Here is a 12,500-nt window from a genome sequence, read left to right on the forward strand (position 1 = left end):
AGACTCCGAAATTTTTTACTAATGCTAATAGTATAATAGTATAATACAGATTACTGTGTGTGACTTTTACCTGAGAATGTATCTGAAGAATATAAAAAGATAAAACAAAGCTATGTAGGCCTATAGGCTGACTTACGATCAATTAGTTGGAACCAATTGTGGTCGTAAGTCGACGATGACCTGTATATATATATATATATATATTATATATATATATATATATATATATATATAATGCTTACGTGCATATATAAATACAAAAATAAACATTTTTATTCCTATAAAAGCATACAGGTATACATATTTGTGCGTCCGTATACATGTATTTATGTGTGTGTGCGTGTGTTTGTGTGTGTGTGAGGGAGAGGGTGAGAGAGAGGGGTTGGAAGAGACAGGCAAGCAGACAAAGAAGCACATAAGTGTACCGACAAAAAAAGAAAACGGGAAAACAGAATGTTGTAATACAGACTGGTGCGGATATTTGTTTCCAAGTTTCCATCGTAAATTACTGCATCACTAAGGTGAGAAAGGAATTAAAAGATGTATAAAAATACCTTTTTTTCTAAAAATATTCTTTTCTTACAAGACAAAATAAAGCAGTGAAAGAAATTTTCTAAAAAGACTTCCGGCCTTTCCGACCAATTTCACTGTTAGACCTGAGTTAGAAATTAGTAGATTTTGTCTGTCTTATTGATTTTATTCAATACGATTAAATAACGATGCAGAATGGCGAATCTTTTCCGTATTTAGAGATATGGTTTCGCTCTCACATTGTCTAGATCGCAATTCCGTTTCACTATTATATCCCGATGAAAACCTAAACTTAATAAAATCATAGTTTTCCAGACGGCGTATTTGAGAGTTTGTTTTTAGCCTATATATACAAAATTCATTGTCTGTCTGTCTGTTCCCTATGTAATTTTTATTTTCATATGGATTAAAAGAATATAACATTTTCTCGAAAATAATCTTTCTATACTCAACTATAGTACAGGACATTTTATACCACAACGACAACGACAATGTCACATTTTGTATATGTGTGTGTGTGTGTGTGTGTGTGTCAGTGAGTATGTGCGTGTTTGCGCGTTCGTTACGTACGACATAGAAAAGGACGACACATTTTGTATATGAATGTGTGTCTGTCAGTGTGTGTTTGCTTGCGCGTTCGTTACGTACCAGATAGTAAAGGATACTTTATACCAGCACCACACATTTTGTATATGAGCGTATATGAGTGTATATGTGCCTGTGAGCGTGTTTGAGTGTATGTGTGATTGTCAATTACGCTGATGTAAACTGGCTATGTGAAAGAGTTACTCTGGTTCCAACTAATGAAATGGTTGATAAACTCAATCATGAACTTCAACAGTTAACAGGTACATCAAAAATGACTTTTCCATCAATTCCCATAACAGTCGATCAAAATCCGGTTGTTCACTACCCTGTTGGATTTCTGAACACACTTAAACCCACTGGGATGCCACTGCATAACTTGACACTAAAACTGGATGCTCCCATTATGTTGCTTAGGAATCTTGACCCACCTCACCTGTGTGATAGAATTTGCTTAATTGTTACTTCTATGAAGCCCCGTGTCCTACAGGCAACAATCAAAATAGGTAGTCAGATTGAATAAAATGTCTTTATACCAAAATTTCATCTCTTACCTAAAGATGTTCCATTTGAATTTAAGTTTTGGTATTTCAGTTAACAAATCTTCAAGGTGGTTGGACTTCATCTCACTACTACATGCTTCTTCCACAGCCAACTCTATGTTGGTTACTCACAAGAAGGGAGCAGTAACAATTTATTCAATTGGAAAGCAAGAAAAAATGACACAATGAAAGGTCGCTTCCACTTTCCATCCTTTCTGTCTCGATAAACCATGTACATGTCCATTACTGTGGCTTAATGTAGCCCGTTCTGATTACTGAATGTCAATCGAAAGTCTCTATATGCACTGATACATAGGTAACTATGTAGTAGCAGCAGTAGTATATATATATATATATATGTATATATATATATATATAATATATATATATATATATATATATATATATTTATATGATTTTATTTGATTTGATTCGATCTAGTTTTAGCTCATAAGCTGTAGCCATGCTGGGGCACCGCAATTTGGTGTTGCTACATGATATTATTTCACTAATTCTTTTTAGAAATTGACATTTGGTGCATAAGGGAGTTTGATGACTCTGCCCTCATCTGCACCTCCTGCTGTGAAGTTGGTTCATCTGGGACACTTGACAGTAAGAGGTCCAGTTTCATTTTGAAGACACCTACATGCACTCCATGCAGATCTCTCAAGTTCATCGGGGGGATATTCAAGAGCTGTGGTCCTCTGAAGCCCAGGCTGTTAGAGTATCTTGTCTGATATCTTGATGGCAAATTTGGAGTCCTTGGCACTATGCAGTGGCCCCCTGTTCTAGCATTTGTGTAACTGTCGATGCCAAAGTTATGGACAAGTCCCTCCAGGATCTTCCAGATGTATTATCTTTCTCGCTTACGCTCTAAGGAATAGAGTCTTAATCTTTTCAGTGTTTCCCAGTAGCTTATTTGCTGTATAGAGACTATTTTGATGTAGCTTCGTTGGATTTCCTAAAATTCTGCAATTAATTTGACACTGGTTGGTGACCTTAGCTGAGAGCAATAGTCAAAGTTTCCTCCAGAGGACCATCATAGTTTTCCGATCTCTTGTTCTAAAAGTTCTAAGAATCCATCCGGTCAGCCGCCTGCATTTCATTACCAACATAGCAACATGCATTATTATTCATGTAAATGTCCAAATCTTGCACTGTGCCTCTGGGATTACGATCCCTCCAGGTCCAGCGTATTTAATTGGTATTGTATTAAATTTTGCATGCTGATAGCACAAGGCTTCTAACTTTTCAACTTTAAACTGCATGCTATTCTTTTCAGCCCACTTGTATATTTTGTCCAGCTCATATTGCAAGTGCATAGTGTCTTCAGGGTTTTGTATTACCTGTGAGACTTTTGTATCATCTGCATAACTTGTGATCGTGGCTCTCTGTGTGGCTGAGGGCATATCTGAGAGGGCCATTATGAACAGTAGTGGTCCCAAAACAGTGCCTTGCGGAACACCGCTCACTATTTGCATGTCATTGGAGGTGGCCCCATTGACTACTACCACCTGACTGCTATCCTTCAGAAAGTCATGCAGCCATTCTCCCAGTTTTCCGACTATGCCAAGATCACGCAGTTTGTGACATATCATTCCATGATCGACTTTATCAAAGGCCTTTGCAAAGCCGAGATATATCACTTCCATATTTGAGTGGTTGGGCAGCTGTTTCAGCACCCAATCATAGTATTGTTAGAGCTGAGTCAGGCAGCTTCTTCCTGGTCGGAAACCATGTTGGGTGTCAGTCAGAAAGTCATTTTCCTCAAAGATGGTGATTAGTTTTCTTCTGACTATTCGTTCCATGACTTTGCTGATGTGCGAAGTCAGAAAGATAGGTCTGTAGTTTTTGGCCTCTGCTACTCCTTTGTGGATGGGGAATATTTCACCCTATTTCAGTTTGCTTGGAAGTTTGCCAGTTGCAAGGAAGCTCTGAATGAGGAACTGCAATGGTCTTGCTAGGACTCGCTTACATACTTTTAGAAGGATTGCTGAGAATCCATCAGAGCCAGTAGCTGAGTTTTGGTTCATTTCATCTATAGCCCTTATTACATCGTCTTCTTTTATATTGATGTAATCAATCATAACTGTCTCTGTTTTTATATCTGCTGCGGGAAAAAGTCTGCTGACTTGCAAGTGTCTTAGGGGTGGAGTGAAAATACTTTTGAATTGCTCATTTAGTATTTCACTTATCCTCACTGGGTTTCTTGTGATTTAACCATCTTTTTCGAGGAGTGGCTCTATCCTGCAGTGCAATGAGGCTGTTTCTTTGCCAAACTTGAAGAAGGCTCTGAGGTTAGATTTTATATTGCCTATGGCCCAGGCTTCTTTGTCTGCTCTTTCTTTTTCATGGGAGAGTTGCAAATATTTTTCAATCTCCAGCAGTTGTATTTTCAGGCGGGATTTTTCACTGCTTTCAATTTCTTTGTTTAGGTAATTTGAAATTTTTGTACGCCGTCTCATAAGAATTTTCCTCTTCCTGGGGAATTCGTTCTTGTGTACAGTGGCCTTTCTCTTTATAGCATATGAATTGCATTACAGACATGAATTGTTGAAGTTCCATGTTGATGTCCGGTGAGGAGAGACATTTAGGCCAGTTTCGTTTGAGTATCTCTTTCTTAATTTGTTTCCAGTTTGCCTAATGGAAGTTCAAGCTAGAAAGATTTTGAGAGTTTCTTGTAGGCTGCATGTCCATGGTTTCCTTTCGTCCATACATGGTCAACTCTACCAGAGAGTAGCGTCGGTGTCACTTTCACATTATGGATGAGGTCCATATTATTTGTGGAGCAGAGATCCAGTATGTTACCAGCCCTGGTTGGTTGGAGTACTATTTGTTCCATATACAAAGTGCTGATAAGGTTCAGGAGGGACTTCACCAGTCCTTGTTTGCATCGCGCCATTCCTGGGACAGAAAAGCCTTCAGGCCATCCGACATTGGGAAGATTGAAGTCTCCCATAAGAAGTACACTTATGTGCTGTTCTAATGTAACTACAACTTCTATTTTTGTAAGGCAGTCTTCACACTTGCCTGAATGATTCGGAGCATCTGGAGGGCGATATGTAGCACATATAACTACATCGAGTTGTCTTATATGTACAATTAGTGTGTCACATATTGAATTTGAGTGTGACAAAAGGACCTGAGGTGTGAGGTATTCGTTGATGTACATAGCAACTCCACCGTGGCTCCTTTCTTTTCTGTTGTTCCGTAATACAAAAAACTGTGCTATGTGTATTTCTGCATTTGTTATATCTGGTTTCAGGTGTGTTTCCGTAAGTTCTATGCATAAAGCTTGATTGCCTGCAACAAGGTCTCTCAGGAAAGGAATTTTTGCCTTGTTACTAAGTGTTATCAGCCTTCTGATGTTCAGTAAGAGCACCGATGTGATGTTGCCAGTGGTGTCCAATTTGGATTTATTTGCTGTGGTGGTCTTGTATATTGGGGATAGTCCCATCTGTGGGATTGATGTAGCCAGGTCAGTTGCTGCTCAATCTTTTGTGCCATGCGCAAAAATGATTGTTATTCAGCAGCTGCCCTTTCAACAACATGTTGATAGGACTGGTTTGTAGCACGCACTACATCTGCGTATTTTCGTTTTGGGGCAGGTGGTACGTAGTCTTTTCCTTTTGGCAGGTGGTTCCCACACTGTTCCATGTTGGTGTGGAGGGGTCTTTGGTGTGCAAAACGTCAGTTTGCACCTCCCTTCCCATACCAGTAGACACCTTTCAAGTAGAATTTGCACATTCGTGTGTTGTCTTTTTATCCAGTTTGTTGTCTAAGCATTCAGGTTTGCTTCTTTCTTTGGCTGTTTCATCTTTTATTTTTGCTCCTTTTGATTGTTCTTTCTTGGTTCTTACACCTACACGGTTTTTCGCTTTGATAGTGGTAGGGGCAATCAGTGCTAAAGTTCTTGAGTAGTCATTGCTCTTCAGCGCAACTGTGATGATATTGTTTGGGTTATCTCCTTCAGCACAGAGATCGTCTATCGCTTTCAGTTAGACATAAGCTATGATGGTTTTAATACAGACGCATTAAAAAGCTGACGTAAAGAATTGCTTTAACAGTTAGAAAATGTTTTGACATTACAATGATAACCAAAAACTGGACCTGTAAGAATTTGCGGGAAAATTATACCTAAGAAGTAAAGCAGAAATGATTTTTAACTGTACTACCAAACTTCTGCAACTTAATAAAAGTCAGGTTTTTTTCCATGTACGTCAAACAATCGCTAGCTTGTGTCGTCGATATACGTATAAACAGCATTGTAAGAATTCTTGGTGAAAACGATCGGTTTCACTCGGTTTTTCCAGCTGATGTCCTAGTGTGATGAAAATGTATGAATGTAACTCAAAAATGGCTCTAAAAACCTTTTCATTCTATGACTTTAGTGAATGCAGAACATAAATAATTGCATAAATATTTTTCTTTATTTTTCCCAAATTGATTTTAGTCTACAATTCCTCTAAGCTCAAAAATGCATATGAGCTTGCTAGTATTCGAACCTCAGATCAAGCAATATCAACTTATGCAGGCTGTGACTTAATAAGTATCCAAACATACATGTAACCTTGAGACAGAAATTGATTGACACCTCTTGACATGAAGCAGCTTGCGTACATTGCTAACTTCTCGCTGTATGTGAATCGATAAATCCTTCTGCGCTTTTACGCTCAGCTTTGCGCAAAATAGTAAAAAGAAAATTGAATCCTGATTTTTTTCTACCCTTTGTACTGACATTTTTGAAAAGCGAACCCTCCCCACTATATGTAGAAAAAATTGCTCTATTTGACAAAATTGGTATGATCAAAATCGCCCAAAACACGGCTGAATGGCAGGCGCAATCACCTTTGAATGGGGAATTCCATTAGAAAAGTTTTAATCAATGTTCTCGGTAACTATGGGGGCTATGGGGGAAAATACAAATGGCAGCACAATCTATGGATTCGTCTCCATTTGTGTGCCAATTTTCACGTGAATCCACCCAGCCGTTTGGCTGTGAACCTCAAGACAAGAAAGAAAGAATACAAGAATACAACGATCGCCCATGTCCAATTTATATATATTTCTTTACTATCCACAAGGGGCTAAACATAGAGGGGACTAACAAGGACAGACAAAAGGGTTAAGTCGATTACATCGACCCAAGTGCGAAACTGGTACTTTATTTATCGACCCCGAAAGGATGAAAGGCAAAGTCGACCTCGGCGGAATTTGAACTCAGAATGTAACGACAGACGAAATACCACTAAGTATTTTGCCCGGCGTGCTAAAACCACTATTAGGCAAATCAAGCAGTGAAAATCATAAGCCAATACATAGAAATAAAATTAATTAAAAGAGAATATAAAATATAAAATATAAAAAATATAAAATTCCAAATTAAAATATTTAAATTAGAGTTAAAATTTTTTTAATTATTTAAATAATTTAAACTTATAACTTTTAAATATATATATATATCTATTATTATTATTATTTTATTTTATTTATATATATATATATATATAATATATATATATATATATATTATAATAATAGAGGGTTAGAATCATTAATGATTTTTACCCTTTATTATCATAATTAATTTTTGGAAAATTTACTCCTTGATCAAACTGAATTAACTGCAGGCTTGATCTTGACACACTACATGTGGGTATAAAAGAAAGATGTGCATTCTACTTTACAGTATATTTCTGCGAGTGTGGATGGATATTGGTTGAGCGAAGTCGCAGCTCGTTCACATATTCATGGACACTTGTGAATTTATTCTACGTAATACCTGCGCTGATGAAGGCAATAAGTAATATATTTTTTTACTTTAAGCTAGAAACAGGATCTCGTATGCCCTTAACCAAAAGCTCTAATTCATTTTCTTTCTTTTGCTAGCCTATTATGTGGTGTGTTTATTCTCGGAGAATTTATGGCTGTAATAGTGTCCTTTGACGTCTATTTTTCAGTGCGTGGTGAGGCGCAAGCCAAGCCATTCTTACAATTATGTAATTAATTATAAAATATTTCTGTATATATATATAGTAATACTAAGCAATAAAGGGTTTAGCAACGAATTGCCTTACCACATACCGAATTTAGAAATAGCAGTCAAAGAGTTATAGCTATTTCTTCTACTAAAAAGGGAGATCTCAGTAAAAACAGCAATTGGAAGGCAGACACAAACAGGTACTGTGTCTGCCTTCCAATTGCTGTTTTTACTGAGATCTCCCTTTTTAGTAGAAGAAATAGCTATAACTCTTTGACTGCTATTTCTAAATTCGGTATGTGGTAAGGCAATTCGTTGCTAAACCCTTTATTGCTTAGTATTACTTAAATTTTCCTCGAATGAGGCTTTTACATGCCGAAGACTACTTGGTGTAATTGATAATTATTCCAAATTAATTAATTTCACCCTTCATTATTACGGATATATATATATATATATATATATATATATATATTATACATATATATACATATATACATATATATATATATATATATTATATATATATATATAATATATATATATATATATATTGCTTACTTTCCATCGTTTGACATTTCTGATTAAATCGTTTGATAAGCTGAATTATCTGCTCTTGAATTAACAAGTGACTGATAGTTCCCTAAACATGTGTGCCGTTGACATCATTTTCAAGTAGAGTCATTGTGACGCTGCATGATAAAGTTAGAGATACACTCCACCCTACAATTTTGTACACAGCTTCTGTAGACCCAGTTTCACTGATTAGGAATGTGTTGGCTCGAGACTATAGATAGTTACATTTGTTGAAAATGTTACGCAGTTATATCGAATATAGGACATCATGGTTGCTAAGTGACCTTCTTAATCTTTCAGCCATACTGCAATTACTGGTTTCCATATATATAATAATATATATTTATTTTATTATTTTATTTTTTGCTTGTTTCAGTACTTATTTTATCGGTCTTTTTGCCCAACCGCTAAGTTACGCTGACATAAATACACCATATCGGTTGTCAAGTGATGGCGGGGGGACGGGCACAGACACACAGACACACACACAGACACACACACACACATATAGATAGATAGATAGATAGATAGATAGATAGATAGATAGATAGATAGATAGATAGATAGATAGATAGATAGATAGATAGATAGATAGATAGATAGATAGATAGATAGATAGATAGATAGATAGATAGATAGATAGATAGATATAGATATAAATATATATATATACGACGGGCCTCTTTCAGTTTCCTTCTACCAAACTACTCACAAGGCTTTGATTGGTCCGAGGTTATAGTACAAGACACTTGCCCAAGATGCCACGCCATGTGGTTGAGAGGCACGTTTCTTACCACACAGCCATATATATACACACACATATCGTTGGCGATTTTCTTTCTCCGTATTCTCTTCTTTGGACTTTTTCTATATTTCTGATGAAGAGCTCCGCTCGAAACTTAAAATCCTCTTTCTTTTCATTCCTTTCCTGAGCGTGTAATAACACTGTACTTATTCCACGTCCTCACGTTGTTGTTTTTTCATGACTTTTTCTTGCTTTTTCATGTTCGGATATACATATATATATAAAAAGGGTAAAGACCCCCTTCGGTCATGAATGACCATGGGATTGCACCTAGAAAGTTACCCTCCTAGACACAAGTCCGGGCAAGGTTGTTTTTGGAAGACCAGCAGTCGCCCATGCATACCTGCCTCCCCTCTCCACGCCACCAGTGTTATCCAAGGGAAAGACAAAGGTCGATACAGCTTGGCACCAGTGACGTCGCAACTCATTTCTACAGTTGAGTGAACTGGAGCAACGTGAAATAAAGTGCCTTGCTCAAGAACACAACACGCAGCCCGGCCCGGGATTCGAGCTCACAACCTCACGATCGTAAGCTCGACGCTCTAACCACTGAGCCATGCGCCTATATATATATATATATTATAAAGAGAGAATTTTAGATATAGTGACATTCATGCATGTCCTATAATTAACTTGTCCCCAACCTTTTCTGCACCATTGACCGGTTTCATACAAAACAATTATGGTGAGAGCTGGGGTCAATCACATAACAAAACGCAATTAAATGCATAATATATAGCTTAATTATATACGATACATATGTAATGCAAAAGCATGCTGCAGACTACTGTAGTCAATAAAATAGAAATAGAATTTTAAAATTTATTCTTTCTGTGCAGCCTGCTGCTGGCCCACAGTTGGGTTCTCGTCCACGGCCGGGTACTAGTCCATGGCCTGGTGGCTGAGGATCTCCCGCTGCAATCCATAATATGAACGTATAATACGAGTGTATTTGAAATGTGACGGCTTCAACTGAGGACCAGCCCTGCATTCAAACCTCGATTGCTGCTTGAACCCTTCCCTCAAGCTCTATGATGATCAGGGAGGCTTATGGCTAAAGACATTTGAGTAATAGAACATTCCAGCTTTTGAGAAATGTGGCTGCTTTGTTAAAAAGTTTTGTTTGCAACCGCATGATTTCCAGTTCGATTGGTTGCTGGAAACCAGTCAGAGAAAAACCGCCCTTGTTTTAATTCTTTTTTTCTTTTTTTTTTACGTTTTTTAATAGATTTAACCTGTCACTCAGTTTAAAATCACAACATAGTTCTTGGATGCCTTTAGATAGGTTCACCTTGAATTCGAGCCAACGTACATTACCCCCAAAAAGTGTATCAGGAACCCTGAGCTTTCTCTTCTAAGTCCTTAAAAAAATCTTGTAACCATCCGAACTTTTGTATAAACACAGTGTACAGTGTTATAGTATCCAGTGTGTTTTTTTTAATTAAGTGTTATTTTAGAGTACTTCAGCAGCTGTTTCCAGTAGGTCAAACGATCAGTTAGTAGCCCTGTCATTGACTCGTTGTTGTACTTTTATAATATTTTTGCTTGTTTTTATTGTTTCTTTTTTTTCCATTTTTCCCTAATGTGGTAATAATTTCTTTGTTTGCTCTTCTTGTTCTGTTTGTTTACTCAAGTTGCTCTGGTTTAGTATGATTTATATTGTCATTACCCTCTTCTACGTGACGACAGTAATACTTCTCTCATTACAGTAAACAACAACAAAAAACACTACTGCTGCTACTACTACTACTACTACTACTACTACTACTACAACTACTACTACTATCACTATAACTACCACTGCAGCTACTACTATTAAAACGATTAATCTCTGTCAGCGTTTCCGAATATGAGTTTCAGATGTTCGATCATCTGAATTACTTGCTCATTGAAGTCACATATAAGTAGTTGAGTATTCCATAGTCTTAACGAAATTCTAGGCAGAATCAACACGATGCAATTTTTCAACAAGGTACGGTTAATCCGACCGCTTCCACAGTCTCCGTCAACCCAATTTCTTTTACACGGAAGGGATCGATATGAGGCTATATTGAAAAACACTGTCCCAATATAACACACATTGGGATCGAACTATAGACCTTGAGGAGAGAACTTGTTAACCATTCATTTAGCATTCTGCGTCTGAAACGAATTCCACTAACCTGCTATATTTTTTATAAAAGTCGTTTATCTTATCAGTAAACAAGAATACAATTCAGACATTCTTCCCTTGAGGTCAATATTCTACGAAAATTATTTTCTCTTCTACCTGGAATAAAATAGAAAAAAAAGATTAAAAGCCACTTGGATCCATGACAAGTAAATATTTCTTTTCCAAAATTCATGGAACCATGATTGACATGTTCAACGACGATGACGATGAAGACAACAACAACAATAGTAACAAATAAAAAATAAAATCTGATGAATAAATGAAAAATTTCGTCAAAAATGTGTTGCACATTACTTCATACCTAAAGGAAATGTTTTATACTTAAATAACGAAGCCAATTAAAAACATGATGATCAAATTTCAATGTCGTCGGATTTCGTATTAACACGATACTCCTTCAAGGAATGAAACCAAATAACGTTTCCAAATTCTATGACTAAATAACTGTCATGGAATTTTGCACTAAGTCTTATATGTGTATTAATAGACTAAAATTTATAAACAATGCAAAGAATAAATCGCTAAATACGTGAGAATCGGAATAAATACTTTTTTTTTCTTTGAAATACCTTCTGAAAGCATGATTATGCTTAAAAACAAAAACAAAATCAAAATAGATGGAAGATGTAAGGAAAACAAATTTATGAATGCAACTAAAATCCTTATGGAGTAATTAACTAAAAGTAACATACTGTAGCTCCATAGTGAGATTAGTTTACGATTATGTTCAACAATAAGTTGAATCAATTTGCTTCCTTTCTTTCTGCTTCTAAAGGACCCCGTCGATCAGAATTAACCATAAATCTGCATAATTTTTTTTTTTTAGTAAGACTGGCAGTTTCTCCTCTCCACTTCACCGATATTTTCCAAACAAAAGGCTGTCGCTTTAAGGTCAATACTGCTTGGAACCAGTGCCAATGCAGATGTTACTGTTAAAACAACAAAAATCTAGAACAAACACGGCAATTCCGCTTACCTGACATTCTAACGGTTCTGCCAATCCAAAGCTCTGGATTTCCATGATTTAATCGGTCACGAAAAGATAAAAGACTTCGGTGGGATTTGAACTCAGAGCGTAGCAAGTGGGAGACATTCTGCTCAACACTCTAAATACTCGACCAATTCATGACTTTTCTCACCTTTGTCAATTGCAATGATAAAAATCTGATAAGTACAACAGGCCTACGTCTGCGATGATGGTGGGAGTAATAAATCTTGGAGTAATAAATCTTTGGGTGTCTGTCAGTTGGCGATTGGAATAGAAAAAGTTGATGTTGCAGGAACCCAGTCTTAGAGTGCCATCTGAAA

The 12,500-nt window shown here is 36.7% G+C and overlaps 1 protein-coding gene and 1 long non-coding RNA gene across 3 annotated transcripts in view; both read right to left on the bottom strand.

Annotated features, from left to right (window-relative positions):
- Positions 1–1,917, bottom strand: part of LOC118765417 — a 12,515-nt gene extending 10,598 nt beyond the window's left edge. Inside the window, exon 1 of the long non-coding RNA XR_005001279.1 lies at positions 1,906–1,917. This is a non-coding gene — a long non-coding RNA (uncharacterized LOC118765417). The remainder of the gene's footprint in view (positions 1–1,905) is intronic.
- The window catches only part of LOC118765416, a 124,523-nt gene that overhangs the window by 53,101 nt on the left and 58,922 nt on the right, over positions 1–12,500 (bottom strand). Inside the window, exon 3 of one of the 2 annotated variants that reach the window (XM_036507460.1) lies at positions 11,202–11,288. The exons of the other annotated variant lie outside the window; for it this stretch is intronic. Coding sequence (XP_036363353.1) covers positions 11,256–11,288 — 33 coding nt within the window. The 3' untranslated portion in view covers positions 11,202–11,255. Of the gene's footprint in view, positions 1–11,201; positions 11,289–12,500 lie in introns of those variants that run through there. 2 annotated transcript variants of the gene reach the window in all.

Source organism: Octopus sinensis, linkage group LG11 (assembly GCF_006345805.1).
Source record: "Octopus sinensis linkage group LG11, ASM634580v1, whole genome shotgun sequence".
Classification (NCBI taxonomy): domain Eukaryota; kingdom Metazoa; phylum Mollusca; class Cephalopoda; order Octopoda; family Octopodidae; genus Octopus; species Octopus sinensis.